Source organism: Megascapheus bottae, chromosome 27 (assembly GCF_031878675.1).
Source record: "Megascapheus bottae isolate mThoBot1 chromosome 27, mThoBot2.hap1, whole genome shotgun sequence".
Lineage (NCBI taxonomy): Eukaryota > Metazoa > Chordata > Mammalia > Rodentia > Geomyidae > Megascapheus > Megascapheus bottae.
The window spans coordinates 22,411,583-22,429,595 of record NC_143535.1 but is presented as its reverse complement, the minus strand read 5'-3'; the positions used below and the strand labels follow the sequence as shown (position 1 = coordinate 22,429,595).

Genomic DNA, 18,013 nt, shown 5'->3' with positions numbered 1-18,013 from the left:
AAGAAAGAAAGAAAGAAAGAAAGAAAGAAAGAAAGAAAGAAAGAAGGAAGGAAGGAAGGAAGGAAGGAAGGAAGGAAGGAAGGAAGGAAGGAAGGGAGAAAGAAAAAGAAAAGAAAGAAAGAAAGAGTGGGGTTATGGAGGGTGGAAGGGAGAAAGGGAGGGAAAGAAAGAAAAAAAGAAAAAGAAAGAAGAAAGGAAAGAAAAAGAAAGAGAAGGAAGGAGGGAGGAGAAACAGAAAGGCAGGCAGGCAAGAAGGAAGGAAGGAAGGGAGGGAGGGAGGGAGGGAGGGAGGGAGGGAGGGAGGGGAAAGAAGAAAACAAATAAGAAAAGAGAGAAGAAAGAATAAAGGAAGGGAGGGAGGAAGAGAGGGAAAAAGAGAGAGAAAGAAAGACAGACAGACAGACAGACAGAAAGAAAGAAAGAAAGAAAGAAAGAAAGAAAGGAAAGAAAGAAAGAGAGGTGAAGCGATCAAAGTGCACAGTTTGCTGACAGTAGTCTTTCAGACTTTCTTTCTCTAGGAAATTCTTTTCTGGGAAGGTTTGGTGCTGGTTATGGAGCCAAGGGCCTCGTACATTCTAGGCAAACACTCTTTCACGGAACTACAACAGCCCAGCAGTCTAGGACATTCTTGGACAAGGATCAGCTTCAGTTCAGATAAAGGAGAAAGAAGGTAAATCTAAGGTCCCAGAATAAAAGCAAGGGCCCAAGTAGATGCCTGAGCCCACTGTTCACTGGTACCTGAGAAGGAACCAAAGAAGTCTCGAAGCTTGGAGTACTTTGCAGTATAATCTCCGGCCTCCGTCAACACAGCATCATAGTCTGCAAGACACCCACGGCCCTGTCAGGGTCATTCCTGTCCCCAGGATACTGCATGGGACAGCAAAAGGGATGGAGGAGCAAGGGAAAGGTAGAAAACTCCTCAGCCCAGCAATGTGGAAGGCAAGCATATTTAGTATAAACCATTCAGTCAAAGGAGTCTAAACTAAATACTGTAAAAGAGTATAAAAAAAAAAAACTGCCCATAACTGCAATACAACACTAACTTCCTAGTGGTAAGATGATAACAGGAGAGTCTGCCACTCTTTGGAGAGACACAGTCTATGGGAAGCAGTGTTCCTCCCCTTCCTTGCCCTAGCTTGCTTCCTCCTAAGAGCTCTGTCACCAGAGCAGGAGACTTTGCAGGCAGGTAGCAGTGGCTATAAGTCTCAACTGCTCCGGAAGTTCAAAGATGATTCAGACAAAACCTCTACTTTCCTCTAGCACGTCATACCCCAAATCACTGAAGGTGCTAGAGTTTTTCCCTAAAGGACCCAGTGTAAAAACAAAAAACAACAACAACAAACAAACAAAACATCCTTTGGGGGCCACTGACTCATACCTGTAATCTTAGGTACTCAGGAATCTGAAACCTGAAGACTGAGGTTCAAAGCCAGCCCAAGAAAAAAGTGTTCAAGATTCTATCTCAAGCTAATCAGCAAAAAAGCTAGCCTAGAGGTATGGCACCAATAAGAGAGAGCCAGCAGTGGGAGAAAAAATAAAAGAACAAAAGTGCCAGGCCCTGATTTCAAGACCTAGTAACAGTCTGCCCTAAAACACACCCTAGCCCTGCTAATGCCAGGAAGATGAAGAAGGACTGAAATTGAGAAGTACTTGCCATAGCTGGTGACATCAGACTTATATTCCTGAAAATGCATGGCTCCGTTGATAAAGCCGAAATTGGTGCCTCCGTGGAACATGTAGAGGTTGACAGAGGAGCCAGCTTCGATGATGGCAGACACTGTCTCTAAAACCTCTACAGGATGAGGGGAGGAAGAGGTGTGCATCAGGGGAAGGCAGAGCCCAAAGCAAGTCCTTCAGCGTCTCTTTGGTTCCCTCACCTTCCCAACCCTCCTCAAGGTCCACTTTGTCACTCTGTCCTTCAGTCTCCATGAAAATCCCAACTACAGGTGGGTGCTAGAGGCTCACACCTATAATCTTAGCTACTGAGGAGGCGGAGATCTGAGGATTGCAGTTCAAAGCCAGCCCAGGCAAGAAAGTCCTTGAGACTCTTATCTCCAATGAACCCCAGAAAACAGGAAGTGGTGATGTGGCTCAAAGTGGTAGTACGCTACTAGCTTTGAGCCTCAAAGCTCAGGAATAGCACCTAGGCCCTGAGTTCAAGTCCTACAATCATAATCCAGCCTTCCCTCCCCTCCCACCCCGCAAATAAAAGAAAAGAAATCTCAACTATAGATTAGGGAAGGAGAAAGAAAAGTGGCATCCTCAACTATAGTGTGGACAACCTTCACCTGGGCCAACCACCCCTGCCAGCTGGCACGGTGTCCAGTGGCTACCCTCACTGAAGAAGATGCTAAAAGACATGCCATAAGATCAAGATGTGTTTTTCTCCTGCCTTCCAAGTCTGCCCTTGACTAGGGAAAAAACTAATGAGGGACCCAAAAAGAATATCAGAGGAGAAAAGTGTTAGCCAATGATATATTTTATTCATATAAATACAAAACTGTGAGCTCATCAATTACTTGTTAGATTGGCAAATATTAAAAATTAGTTTAAGCTGGGCATCGGTGGCTCATACCTGTAATCCTAGCTACACAGGATGCTGACATCTGAGGATCCTGGTTCAAAGCCAGCCCAGGCAGGAAAGTCTGTGAGACTCTTATCTCCAAATAACCATCAAAAAGCAAGAACTGGAGCTGTGGCTCAAGTGGCAGAGCAGCCTTGAGCAATAAAGCTAAGAGACAGTGCTCAGACCACGGCCACCTGGGTACACACACACACACACACACACACACACACACACACACACACACACACATTATTTTGTTGAGGCTTCAGGAAATGAGTTCTCATTAATAGCAAGTAGAAATTGTTACAGTCTTCCCAGAGAACAATTTGGTAAATATATATGTATAAATTTGTGTGTATATAGTCACATGTATGTATTTGTATATATAAATGTATATATATGCGTATGTACAAGTTTAAATGCATATATTTGTACATATAATATCGTATTGACATAGCAATTTACCCCTTATCATTGGAAATAACAGAACAGGTATGAAAAAGTGGGTTTTCAAGGATTCTCAGTCAAAGGGTATTCATTTAAAACCATGGAAAACAGCCTAATGGTTCATCAATAAGAAACCGAATCAATGAATAATAGTAAGTCCAGTCACCAGTACAATGGGGTTCTTTGCATTCCTTAAGGCAGTAATATAAAGTTAGGGTTCGATAGTACAGAAAGCTATCCACATGTGCCAGTAATAATCCAGCATGTGACAAATAGCAGGATCTAAAGCAATATTTATTTCTAGCTCTATCTTCACATGCAGATAGGTCTATAGCTAGAGAAACCCAAGATCCGCCTGTACTGTACATGTCAGAATGTTCCCCCTAGGCTCTGACAGACTTATTCTTCCTCTTTTACTTTTCTGTTACTTTTTGAATGTTTGCAGTAAGCATACACTATGATACATTTCTGTATTACAAAATATGCAGAAGCAATATTGGAGAGTCCAATGTCACTTCAAATGTCAAGATGAATGACCGAGGTATCAATAGCTGACTTGATCCAGAAGCCCTGTTTCCTGAAGCTCTGCACCCCAGCCATTCAAAGACTCTGACATGCTTTCTTCTTACTCAGGTCAACATATATACTAGAGGTAGGGGATGCGAAGACACTCACCAGAGGAATCCAGGATATTGTGTGGGCCTCCCCACGAGTCAAACCATCCCGTCCAGTACTCTGTCACCATTTTTGGCTGTATCCCCTAGTGTAAAAGAAAATGAGAATCAGACAAATGGGGAAGAGGAATGCCTTTCCTGGAGGGAACCCCAGTCTCTCTGTCCCTCCACCCCTTTTCTGGCCATACACCCCTCGCCTGAAAAGCCTTGGAAGTAAGACACAGATGAGGTATCATGTGCCACGTTCACCCTCTACGCTTGCAGGTGAAGTTCAGAAGCAGCTTCTAGAATTGATATATAGACTCATGGCTTAATATGGTTTCAGCAGCACCTATGATGGGTGTTACCATGATGAAAACCGAGTGCTAATATCTTATTTTTGCTAGTTGTTGGGTTTGAACTCAGGACCTGGATGCTGTCCTTGAGATTTTTTGCTCAAGGCTAATACTCCACTACTTTAGCCACAGCTCCATTTCTGGCTTTCAGGTGGTTAACTGGAGATGAAAGTCTCGCAGACTTGCCTACCCAGGCTGGCTTCAAACCACAATCCTCAGATCTTAGCCTCCTAAGTAGGTAGGATTACAGGCATGAGCCACCAGTGCCTAGCTACAAAGCAGTATTGTTTATAAGTCCTTTTCTATATTGGCTAGGTTGTCTTCCAGTTCCTGATACATTTTTCCTATCTTCTTGGGAAAGGACTGTTCTGTTCAGGTGACTCCACATCTAAGAGGCACGTTATAGATGCACACCCCTCCAAGTTACAGCTTCCCTTCATCCAGAAGCGTTATGAGGACGCAGAATGGGCCCACCTCAAGTTCTAGTAGAAACAGATGCTTGCAAAATTGGACCAGAAAATTAGGGTCGTAAAGCCCCATTATTCATGGTGTGGAATCTATAGCTCCTGTCTGGGTGTCGTGTCTCCTCCAGACTGGTGATTCTATCAGCTTCAGTGCTGGGCACTTTTCAAATATCACTTCAGGGATCTCTGAGTCAGGATTCCCATTATTCCCAGTTAATCAAAAAAGACAGAGAACAGAAAGGCTAAAGTGACTAGGACAAGGCCACGCACTCGAGTGGCTGAAGGAGTGCAGGGCAGCTCACAGCACCCATGCTTCCCTTTGGCAGGACTCAAGTACAGCTTTACTTAGTGATGGGGCAGCTGTGCATCTCCTCAGCCTACAGGGCTTCCCCATGCTATAGCAACTTCATGTGGATAAGCCTAAGCAGGTGATTCTTGCCCTGAAAGGCCATCACGTGGAATAGCTGGTTAACTCGATAGACCGTGACCAGCTCAGTACCTCCATACTCATCTGCTCATGGATGACAGAAATACCCCAACATCTCTACTCCTGGTCTGGGTACCAGGTCAGGCAACAGGGAAAGACAATCTGGAGGCTTTTTTACCCTTCAGGAAGCCAAGGAGAGAGGTGACATTAATCTCCAGGAGGCTTGCTACTAGGCCTCCTGTCTTGTAAATGACAAAAAAAAAGCCTTTCCATAAACAGAAAGGCCTTGGTGGCTAATGTCAGAAAGGGAAATTTCTCTTCTCCTTCAGAAGAGAACCAGAACCAGGGTTGCGTTCATGGAGTTCACAATGCAAGAGCTTCAAAAGAGAACGTAGGTTAAAGCAACAAATTGTGTCCATAGTGCATCAACCAGCATAGCAAAACTTCAGAATGGTTTCAAAGCTGCTCGTGCTGCAGGTTAAGAGCCTGGGAGGACCCAGAGGCCTTCTGTCCTTTAGAGGAAACCTGAGCACAGTGGGTTGGACACAGTATCCCCGCACTGTGGTGCTAAGAGGCCATAGCTTCCCCTGGGTCAGACTTACCTGCACGCTCAAGAGAAAGGTGGTTAGTAACTTGAGCTCATTTTGTGACTGTAAGTTGATGGTGGCCAACACTGAGAACAGAAAGGAAAAGGGAAAGATAAAACAACATCTTAAAGTCAGAAAGATTTCCTGAGTAACCTCAAATATGCTTCAACAAACTCAGCACCATAAAATCAACTAGTCTGGACATTATCTCCCACCTCCAATGAGAAGTCAACTCTTTAACAGCAAGATAATAAGCTCTAACTTTTATAGCCATAACTCTGTTAATTAGTCTCTTGGTATGGGACAATCTGCTCTTTACTTTGTATCCCAAGTAGCCAGCACCTGCTCATGACCTGAAACTCTTACTTTTATTTCATTCTCTAACATTATTATCTATTCAATCCATAATTTGATCACTAAATTTTAATTTTTACATGGTTTTCTATCAGATGTGTATGGTAGGTCATGGGCACAGCTCTCTTGGCCTAAGCCACCTGCTTAACCTGATTGACAGAATCCTTGTATGCTTGCTGTCCACTACATGCATGATATGAGTCCAGGATTAATGGCAGAGACTGAGTCAGCCACCCTACAGGACCTCAGTTCCTGATGAGCAGTGGACAACTGAAGGCCCAGAGTTCTAATAACGTGAAAGAGCAGGACTGAAGACTCAGGCTCCTTTGACATCAACCCCTTTGTCCTGTGAGCCGCTATCCTCCAGCAGCGCACTGGGTGAGGCCTGTATGACATTAACTAGGCAGAAATCTTTCAAGCCAATGGATGCACATGAATAGCTGAACACAAGCAACTGGGCCCTGTCCTTCCCAATACCTAATAAAGAACAAGACAAGGGACAGACAGACAGACAGACAGTCACAGGAACAGAAGTACAAAGGAGATACTGGCAGGGGTAGAGCCACAAGAAGATCCTAGGAAACAGATCCACTGGCCTTGAAGAATAGAAGTTTCTACCAGTCCCCAAGTCCAGTCCCGTGCAGGTGAGGACCCCCAGCTCCACCTCCCTGTCAAGCCTCCTTCCCCACCAGTACCCATCTCTGGACAAGCTCTAAAGGCAATTGGAGAACCGTTCCTGAAGGATGCAGGTGAAAGCTGGGAAGGAACACTCAGCTAGGAATACTGCAAAAGATTCCTGGAAACAAGGCTCCTTACATTTGACCTCTATATACCTACAGGAAGATACCAAAGGTATCATCTACGGAAACTTCTAATGTTGTTTCAAGACAGTATTTCCACTGGTGGAGATACTGGACAAAAACAAAGGAAGGGATGACACTGTCCAAAAATCATAAACATATGCATTATCTGAATTATGAAATAGTAACCCCTCTGTACAACACCTTCATTATAAAAATAAAGCTATTTTTTAATTACTGAAAAGGTGCATAAGGGCACACAGTAGGGACTTAATGAATGGGTTAGGCATATGGTCATCCACAAGCATTTACTGAGAGCCTACTAAGTATCAATCATCATCAAATTTTGTCTCCATCAGGAAGCAAAGAAATACAAGACAATGACCCTGCTCTCACATGTACAGAAAAAAGACAAAGCCAAAAGCTCATGGAAATGACTTATGCCAGTCACTGATGGTTCGTGCCTGTCATCCTAGCTTCTCAGGAGGCTGAGATCTGAGGATCATGGTTCAAAGCCAGCCCAGGCACTAACGCCTTATCTCCAATTAACCACCAGAAAACCAGAAGTGGTGCTTTGGTTCAAGGAGTAGCCTTGAGCTGAAGAGCTCAGGGGCAGTGCCCAGGCTCAACGTTGAAACCCCACAACTGACACAAAAATAAAAAACAAAAAATATCTCCAGACACCAATGTGCCAGTTTCCCTCTTTAAAACAGCCATGGCAGCCATATTGCCCCACAGGGAAAGGATCCTGTCTACATTCTCCCTGACTCTCAGGACACCAAATGGCAGCTCAGTGCTTCTGTTTTAAGCTGCCCCCATAAAAGCCAGAGAGGGGGCCGGGAGTTTGGCCTAGTGGTGGAGTGCATGCACCAACACCCAGGTTTGATACCTCTGTGCCACATACATAGATAAAACAGGAAGTGGTGCTGTGGCTCAAGTGGCAGAGCTCTAGCCTTGAGAAAGCCTAAGGATAATGCTCAGGCCCTGAGCTCAAGCTTGGGACTGGCAAAAAAAAAAAAAAAACAGAGAGGGGTCCATGTCACCTGACATGGAATCTGGCATGCACAGCCACTGAGAAAGAGAAGTGTGTTGGTAAGATTTTGAAAAAGTATTTGCAAAAAGAAAAAACAAAGAACAAGGTGCTAGGGACGGGGACTCATACCTATACCCTAAATACTCAGGAAACTCAGATCAGAAGAGAGCAATTAGAAGCCAGTCTAGGCTACCCACCAAAATTCCAGAAGTGGAGTTTTGGTCAAGTATAGAATGTCATCATTGAATGAGAAAAGGTTAGGGACAATGTCCGGGCCCTGAATTCAAGCCTGGCAGTACAAGCACAAAAAGAAAGGAAGGAAGGAAGGAGGGAGAAAGAGAAAGGGGGAAAGGGGAAGGGAGAAGGAGGGAAGGAGGAAGGGAGAGAGGGAGAGGGGGAAACAGTAGAGGAAGGAACAAGAGTATGGGTGAAAAGAGAATCAGTATGAACCAAAAATCAAAGCAGATAAAAGACTCAATGCAATTTAAAAAGCAGGCAGGCTCACTTGTGGGGGGAGCCAACTTACTCATCCACTGAAACCCAAAGTCAGAGACAAAGCCTTAAATCAATAAATGCAAGGTTCTATAAGCAGGCTATACAGAAACAGGGAGGAAAGTACCAGAATGAAAAGCTAAAGACTTCATAATGGCCATTTCTGGGTAATAGGATGAGGAGGCAGATAACACTGTGTTTCTCTACAAGCATTTTCCAATATTTCATTTTGGGCCCATGTGAGTGCATTACTTTAATTTGTTGGGTTTTTTTTTTTTAATTAAAGGCGTCATTCCAGGCAGCAAGTGGCACCAGGGTTACAAGTTGTGGGCCTGTGGAAAAGAAGGGGAAGGCATGGCTGATTAGACCAAGGGTCTAATCAGAAGTGTATGAGGCAGTAAAATGGCACCATCATAACATAGGCTCCATGATTTCCCTCATTTGTAATAATTATGTCTAGGATAGTCCCAGCAGAGAATCACAATAGCTCAATAGCTATGTACATTTGGCCCTAACATGACGCTAGTAAAAATGAACTCTAAATTATGGAAACAAGAGGTTTTTGTTTTTAATGTACTGTGTGAAATTATTTCTTGTTTCCTTCTCACCCATCCCCCTTGGTTTACCCCTGTTGTCACTGTTTTTTATTTTGGTACCCTGTGTCTTATATATATATTTGGGGAAGGGAAGGAGAAAAATAAAATGGTGAGACAAAGAACAAGGATGAACACATGCAACATTGTACTTACAAGACACTACACCGGAAATGAACTTTACTACTTGGGTGAGGAGGGGAGGAGGAGGGAAAGTGGGAGAATAAGAGGAAGAGGGTAACAATGTTCCCTGTAAAAAAATGTACTCGTTACCTTAATTATGTAACTGTAACCCCTCTGTACAGCACCCTTACAATAAAATAAAATAAAGCAATTGGTAGCCAATAAATACTGTAGATCAAAAAAAAAAAAACAAAAAACAGTAGTTGTCACAAGGAGGCAGTGCCACCTTGTGGAAACAGCAGGAATTACTCCGCGAAGCCAGGCCGCTCATTCTATCGCAGGCAGGAGCCTTCTCCCTGCCATTCACCTAACAATCACTCCCTGAGCCAACCACATGACAGGTCCCTGTCTACAAGCAAGCCATTCTATGGGAGGAAATATAGAAACAAAAAAGAGCAGAGAATATACTAGTCAGGGGCCATCTTGGGTGCAGGAGCCACAGAAAAGCTCTGCTGCAATTGAGAGGAAGGAACTACATCTTCAGACCTCCATCCTAAGGGATCTCAAAGGTTGCAAGTTTGACAAGCAAACAAATGGCTGCAAAGCTTAGAAAGCAAAACAGGGGCAGGAAGGGCTGGAGAGCCTAGGGTGCGGGGTGCAATTTTAGACAGTGATGTTCAGAGAAAGCATCACTATAAAGGTGACCTGCAAGGACAGCCATGCACCTCTGAGCAATGAGTGCAAAGTTCCCCAGGCAGCTGTGCTCTGCAGATTTAGGAACAGCTAGGGGGTAAGGAGAAGATGAGCTCGGCCAGTCCTGGCAGCTGTGGGCAAGAATATGGAAGAGACTAGGAATGAAACTTTAAAGGAAGTCAATGCAGGGGGCCTACGGAGAGGGAGGCTGAATGGAAGGATGGGTCACATGGGAGACCGTGTATGGAGGCCACACAGGGTCAGTCTCAGAATGTATGCTTTCCTTTGGGACACCTGGAGCCCACATAGTGAGAGAGATCATCTGATCTGTGTTCTCAAGGGTTATACAGGCTGCTCAGTGGAAGGGAAGAGGGAAGAAGGGAGGGAGGGAGGGAGGAGGGAGAGAGGAGGGAGGGAAAGAGAGTGGGAGGGAGAGAGAGCTAGGGAGGGAGGGATCCATGAGGAAAAAAAAAAGGATGCCAGTTAAATGTTGCTACAAACACAAGGGCAACAGGGGTGGGGGAGGGTATAGTGTGGTCTGGGTGTGTTTTCATTAGAAAGCTAATGATAAAAGGAGCAGGGGGGCTGTGTCATTGAAGGAAAATAGACCAGCAGTTTGCTGGGGAGAGGAAGCCCTGAGCTGGGTAGCATGTTTAGAGAGCCAACAGTGCCCTGCATGCCCAACAGGATAGGGAGCAGGTACAGTCCACCAGGCCAGTTCGTGGAAGCCCTTGTGTAATGCATTTGTTAGGAAAGAAAAAAGAAATAGGTATGGGAGTTGGCACAAACCCTCCAGTCCCTACAGCCCAGAGCTCCTTGCTGGATGCCCTACACACTGGAAAGAATAGAAAGCAGAGAAAGTCCTGCTTGTATCTCAGGCCTGCCTGGAGGGCAGGCATGCGCAGTGGAGCCCCACACACAGCCTCCTGGTATTACCTCCCTGGACCACTCCCTTCATCAGGCCATCCTTGTTGTCTGATGTGAACAGCAGCTCTATGATACCACGGTCCTCCAGGGCCTGAGAAGGGAGGACGAAGTGGATTAAAGAAAAGTTAAAAGTCTGTCCTCATTTTTCCAAGTTCTTACAGTAGCATGCTCTGCAAGGGGGGCAGCCCGGAGAACAAGATGGAGAATCGAACTAAACCATTTCCCTTGAATCTGGTCTGCACCCACCCATCCTCAGCAAAGCTCTCATAGAGCTCTGTCTCATTCCTGTACTACAGAGTCCACAGCTGCTAAGCCATTTGCAGTTTCTAGCCAGGACTCCTCGAGGCTGGCTCAGGAAGCAGCTGCCATATTGTCACCTGAAAAATACCTGCTGGGCTTCAGTAAGTGTGTCAGACATCCAGGACACCACCAACCTCCCCCTTATGCACAGCCTCCAGTGGGGGCTTGGTCTAGGGCAATGGCACAAATGGCCCAGCTGTGCCTCTGTAACATGGCCATGGTGCAATGCCCTCTTGGAAGGCTGCACACCTGCCCACAATGGGACTGTTGTTGCTCACAACCACCGCTGATGACTGCATGGCATTGACTGTGGTGGTAGGCACACACCACATCTTCCCCAATACAGGCATTTCATTCCCCATGGGTCACAGAAATAATAAGAGCACGTGGGCAGAACTCAAATCTGTCTACCTGCAAAGGTGCCACCCTGAGGCTTTGAGCTTCTCCAGCTCAGGTATACCTACAAAGGTGATTTCCCAAATAGTGGCCTTGCAGATACTATGACGAGGTGATTTCAACTTAATTCTTTGGGCAATAGGGGTGGCAGAGATCATCTGATGGGGGAGTTCACATCAGTTCAGGTCGGAGCAGAGATGTGCTAAGTCTCAGGGACCACAGAAGCTGGGGAATGGACTCTTCAATGGAGTGAGCTCTTCATCAAGCCCGGGCCTGCCCTTCGCTGACATATAACATTTACTTTGGTTCCCATCATATTTGCATCTGCTTAACTTTTCGCTCTGTGAGAGACAATGACTGTTTCCTGAATGCCTGCCAAGCACAGTTAGGAGCTCTGTGTCTTATTTCACACTCTCTCCTGACAGTCTTTTCTAAAAAGGTATTCTCTCCATGCTGTATAGATAAAACAAAGACTCAGAAAGCTGAGGAGACTTGCCCAAAGCCATTCAGTGCTGGAGCGGTCCTTCCCCGCCCTCCCCAGACAGTTCAGGAGAGGTGCTACCAAAAGTTTCAGGATGACGGAGGATGATAGCTGGATACTAGAGAAACCAGGGAAGGAGCTACCACCTACATCTGCTGCATCCTCTATGGCTGTGTCATTAAATAAACAACCACTGAAGAGCCTGGGGGAAGGGGGCTCAGAGAAAATCTGCAGTGGGAACTAAGTATAGCAGGAGGAACCCACAAATCCTAAGCCTATAGCTGGATTTTTCTAGTTACATCAAAAATGAAAAGGAAGCCACATAGGAGCTCTACCCAGGCTCTTTGCCTCCTTCCAGCTTGAGGAATGCCTCCCTTCTCAGACAAAGCCTGCAATCTCCCAGGAGAGCTTTCTGCAGGTCAGAGGTGAGCAGAGCCAGGAGTTGACCAGCCAGGGTGCAGTCTGTTCTGCAATAAGTCTGTGTGTATCAGCAGCAGGAAATGCCCTGGCCATCCAGGGCCAAAGCCAACTAATGGATTCAGCTAGAAAGATTCACAGCAGGGGCCTGGAGTTTGGCCTAGTGGTAGAGCGCTTGCCTAGCATGCACGAAGACTTGGGTTCGATTCCTCTGTACCACATACATAGCAAAAAGCCTGAAGTGGTACTGAGGCTCAAGTGGTAGAGTGCTAGCCTTGAGAAAGTCCAAGGACAGTGCTCAGGCCCTGAGCCCAAGCCCAGGACTGGCAAAAAAAAAAAGATTCACAGCAGCCAAACCAAATAATGATTCCGTCAAAGTCAGTTATACTTGGGACTGTCCTGGGAGGTCACATGACCTCACATAACATAATTCAGAGGTAGATACTCTTTTTAGTCCCATTATATTTTGTAGAAGAGAAAAAAAAAGTTTAGAAAAAAATGAAGGCATTTCTTCAAGGCCTTAGGCTGCCAAGTGAAAGAAAGCACAGGTGAATATTAAACTGTTGGTTGTCAGTCTAACTCTGCTGCCCGCTCATGCACCATGTATTAATTAGATCAGCTGTTCAATAGCTTGAGCACAAAAATGCAATCAGAGCTGTGAGCTCTGGCTCAGAGGTTCTTACACTCACTGTGGTAGTTGGCTGGTGCAGAGGATGCAGCCACTGTAGGAACCACATCTTTACACAAGGAGGAGGAAGACTCTTTAAGAAGCTTCCATCATTGCCATTCCTTTATCCTCAGCCCTTACCATACCTGGTACATGCTACAAACCCCAAATTAAACTCAGTCACGACATTGTAAATAAGTGACAAACCTGTGGAAAGAAAATGTGGAGAAAAACATGTAATGGTGGAGAAAAACTAATAGATGATGTTGGGAAGAATGTCATGGAAGGTATTATAAGCTGTGGCACATGAGTCTAAGAGGAAGGATGTGGAGTAATAAGCTGGACCCACACTCACCCTCTTGATGTACGGCATGTAGGCAGGGTCTTTGTTATAAGAGCCATATTCATTCTCCACTTGCACAGCAATGATGGGTCCTCCGTGTTTATACTGAGGAAGAAATGAACCACCAGAAGTTGAGTTGGTAGTGGGCACCATGTGGTCTGAATTTGTCCTAGTTAGGGATACCATACTGTCACAAATTATTTGTGCTATGTCCCATTTGAAAAGCAGAGTGACATTATCACCAAGTACTGGTGCTCATGCCTGTAATCCTAGCTACTCAGGAGACTGAAATCTGGGGACCAAGATTCAAAGCCCATGAGACTCTTATCTCTAACCACCAGAAAACCAGAAGTGGCACTATGGGTCAAAGTGGTAGAGTGCTAGCGTTGAGCTGAAGAGCTCAGGGACAAAGCCCAGGCCCAGAGTTCAAGCCCCACGACCGACCAATAAAAAAGGACATTATCAAGACAGGGGAGCAGAGTACAACAGACCCTTGGCACCCACAGAAACATCAAATAAAAAACCCCGGACTGAAGAACTTTACAGAAACTCAGGAAACAAGCCAAAGATCTAAGCACACCAGACTCTTAATTATCTCCAACCAACTACTCAAAAACTGGAAGTGATTCCGCTCTGGGACAAGGATGTAACTCAGTGGCAAAACACCTGCCTAGCAAGTGCAATACCCTGCGTTCAATACCCAGTACCGGAAAACAAAACAAAAAAAAAGCAGAAGTAGTGCTGTGGTTCAAGTAGTACAGCACTAGCCTTCAGCACAAAGAGGCTCAGAGACAGTGCCCAGGCCCTGAGTTCAAGCTCCACAACCGACCAAAAATAAAATAGGGAAACATGGCTAACCGAAAGGAATAAATCTCCAGAAATGTTTAAACACACATGCATACACACCTCGCTAAACCAGCACATCACAAGAATTGTCAAAATACATTCTAGGAGCTAAAGAAAAAGTAAAAAGCCAAACCAGATAAGAAAATGATATATGTACAAAATGAGGATATAAACAAAGAGAAAATATTTTTTAATAAAACAGGAATTATAGGACTGAAAAGTTCACTATCTAAAGAAACAGTTCATTAGAAAAATGTATCAGCAGATTCACACTGCCAGAATGAAGACTAAGTGAACTTGAAAACAGGGCATTTGAAATTGTCTCACCAGAGGAGATAAAAGAAAAAAATCAATGAAGAAAGGTTAACCGAGCCCTAGGGGTTCAAACACACCATTAATCAGACCAATATACTTGTTCTGGGCATTCCCAAAAGAGAAAAAAGATGTAGAAAGATCAACAGACGTAATGTCTAATCTGTTGTGCATTTTTGTAAACCTAGCACCTCCTAGCTAACACAGGAGGATTACTAGTTCAAGACCTGGGCTACTTAGCAAGACCCTATCTAAAAATTAAAAATAAAATAGTAAAATAGTCAGGCACCAGTGGCTCACACCTATAATCACAACTACTCAGAAGGCTGAGATCTGAGGATCCTGCCCAGGCAATAAAGTCTGTGGAACTGTAGCTGAAGTGGTAGAGTGCTAGCCATGAGCAAAAAGAAGATTCAGTGACTGAGCGTAGGCCCTGAGTTCAAGCCCCAAAAGACACACACACACACACACACACACACACACACACACACACACACACACACACACACACACACACACACTAATGGCCAAAAATGTTTCCAATTAGAAAAATTCAAAAATTTCAAACATACTGTCCTGGACAGCCACAGAGGAACACATTATATAATCAAACAGTTAAAATACAATGAAACACTTGAGAGTAGAAAAAGTACCCTGTAATATTCAAAGGATCTTTGAAGGCCTGAAGGCAGGTAAACAGCAATATTAAGAGTATTGGGGGCAGGGAAGTCAACTAAGAATTCTGTATCTAACAAAATTGTCATTTAAAAATGAGAAAGAAATTAAGACATTCCAAAAGAAAAGCAAAAGCAACTTATTTCCACTAGACTTGCTCTGCAATTCAGCTTCAAGCTCAAATAAAAGGATGTTACATAGTAACCTGATGCCATCTAAAATATAATGTTCACCAGTGAAGACAAATATATGAAAAATATACAAGAGTATTATTGATAATTTAGTTTAAAATGACACTTTTTAATAGAATAGTTAAAAGGCAAAAACAGGGGGGCTGGGAGTTTGGCCTAGTGGTAGAGTACTTGCCTCGCATGCACAAAAACCAGGATTCGATTGTCAATACCACATACACAGAAAAAGCTGGAAGTGGGGCTGTGGCTCAAGTGGTAGAGCTCTAGCCTTGAGAAAGCCCAAAGACAGTGCTCAGGCCCTAAGTTCAAGCACTAGGACTGGCAAATTTTTTTAATTAAAAATAAATAAATGAAAGAATCTACATTATTTGATACATAATACATAAACATGTAATTTAACATCATTAAAGTGAGGGAGGTTTTGTTTTGTCTATTGCTAGAACTGGGGCTCAATCTAGATTCTCACACTCTCACTGAGCTCTTTCGCTCAAGGCTCACACTCTACACTTGAGCCACAGCTCTACTTCCAATGTTATGCGTTAACTGGAGATAAAAGTCTCTAGGATTTGTCTGTCTGGGATAGCTGAGAACCACAATCTTGAGATCACAGCCTTTCAAATAGTTCAAATTACAGGTATGAGCCATTGCCACCTGGCTTAGGAGTACAGTTTTGCATGAAATAAACATCAGCTTGACAGTAATTCTTTTTATTTTTGCCAATCCTGGGGCTTGACCTCAGGGCCTGGGCACTGTCCTTGGACACTGTCCTCAGGCTCAGGGATAGAGTCCAGACCCTAAATTCAATCCCCAGGATTGTAAGACCAAAATCATACAAAATATCTTTCCAGATATTTTGGGATGAAGTAGAAAGCATTAAACAGCCAAATAAAAACAAAGGGAGGGGGTGGGGGAGGGATTTACAAAAAATTTAAACAACAATCTCTCAATCTATGGCTCATGAAGAAATCACAAAAGAATTAGAAAATGAGACAAAAATTTAAAAATGAACAAATATATGAGATACCAACAAAATGCTAAGAAGTGTAAACTCCTTTAAAAGACCATGTCTTAAATTAACAACCTAACTTTATACCTTCAAAAACTAGAAAAAAAAACTAAATTAAAATGTTACAGAATTAGAACAGAGATTATTTTAAGAACAAATGAAGAATATTTGACAAATCTAAGATCTCAGTCTTTTAAAAGAACTGCAAAAATAACCAAAAAAATTTACTTCAACAGACTATAGAAATGAAGAGGCGAAGAGAGGGAAAAGCAGATAAAAATCCAATTTATATACTACAAAATTAAGATGAATGAGGAAAGAGATGGTTAGTGGACGGATGTTTAAAATATTCAAAGGAGTGACATTGATCAAGATATACTGTATTCATCAAGTGCTTTGTTAAATGGCAACTCCTTTGTATAGTCACTTAAAGATAATAAACTAGAGAGGAAACACAGCTAACAGATACAAAACAGGAAGAAAATGTTGGTGATGGTTTTACAGGCATCACAAGGATTATGAGTTTGAATAACTTACACTAACAAACTGAATAACCTTAAACAAAACAGACAAGTTCCTAAAAATATGATTTGTCATGAAGAAAAAGAAACCTAATAGACCTAAAACTAATAAAAAGGCTGAATCAGTCATCTGAAATCTCCAAAGAGAAGCTCAGGACCAGATGCTTCATGAATAAATTTTATCAAATACATGTACATTTTTTAAATAAAAAGTCTCACTGTCCATGTAGCTGTCTTCACTCCTCCTGCTTCAACCTCACAAATGCTGGAATTGCCCGTATACATAACCATACCTGCTTCTCAATCAAATATTTAAAGAACTCTGATCCTTCTTAAATCCTTCCACATGGGGCCGAGAGTTTGGCCTAGTGGTTAAAGTACTTGCCTAGCATGCACGATTCCTCAGTACCACATACATAGAAAAAAGCCGGAAGTGGTGCTGAGGCTCAAGTGGTAGAGCTCTATTGAGAAAGTCCAAGGACAGTGCTCAGGCCCTGAGCTCAAGCCCAGGACTGGCAAAAAAAAAAAATCCTTCCACAAGTGAAGAGAGAAAACATTTCCTTCCTTGTTCTATGAAGCCATCTTTACCAAACAGAAAAAAGGGGAAGGAGGAAGTACAAAAATTAAAACTAGGGGCAAATTAATTACAGCGCTACAAAAAAAAAATCCTAAACAAAATACTAGAATTTTTGAATTGACACTATTTGCAGAGAAATAAATAAATGGAATAGATTCCTAGAATGCAAGGTTGGTTCTACACAGATAAGAATGTGATAAACCACATTTTTTAAATTAAGGTGAAAAATATTATTTCAGTTGATAAAGAAAAGCCAAAATGTACCTCAAGTTTTCTGTATCAGTCAACCGATACACAAGAATCTACTCTATTTCTTTCAACTACTAATAATGCCAAAAAAAAAAATACAGTTGAGCAAATGAAATGGTCATACACTGGAAACGACAAAAAAAAAAAAAGATGTTAAAAGAAAGTAAAGAAGAGGGCAGGGAGTTTTGCCCAGTGGTTAAAGTGCTTGCCTAGCATGCATGAAGACCTGGGTTCGATTCCTTGGTACCACATACATAGAAAAAAGCCAGAAATGATGCTGAGGCTCAAGTGGTAGAGCTCTAGCCTTGAGAAAGTCCAAGGACAGTGCTCAGGCCCTGAGCTCAAGCCCAGGACTGGCAAAAAAAAAAAAAAAAAAAAAAAAAGAAAGTAAAGAAGGAACTAGTAAAGTTAAGGCATCTGGTGTTTATATATTTGGAAGACTCAATGTTGTCAATACTACCCAACATGACTTATGGAGTCAATGGAATTTCTATAAACATTTCTTCAAAGAAAACAA

General features: G+C 43.3%; 1 protein-coding gene across 1 annotated transcript in view; it reads right to left on the bottom strand.

Annotated features, from left to right (window-relative positions):
- Glb1l2 (galactosidase beta 1 like 2) overlaps positions 1 to 18,013 on the bottom strand; it is a 43,528-nt gene that overhangs the window by 5,387 nt on the left and 20,128 nt on the right. The window contains exons 6-11 of the mRNA XM_090319837.1: positions 13,132 to 13,224; positions 10,525 to 10,606; positions 5,516 to 5,586; positions 3,689 to 3,773; positions 1,655 to 1,792; positions 739 to 819 (exon numbers count right to left, since the gene is read on the bottom strand). Coding sequence (XP_090175963.1) covers positions 739 to 819; positions 1,655 to 1,792; positions 3,689 to 3,773; positions 5,516 to 5,586; positions 10,525 to 10,606; positions 13,132 to 13,224 — 550 coding nt within the window. The remainder of the gene's footprint in view (positions 1 to 738; positions 820 to 1,654; positions 1,793 to 3,688; positions 3,774 to 5,515; positions 5,587 to 10,524; positions 10,607 to 13,131; positions 13,225 to 18,013) is intronic.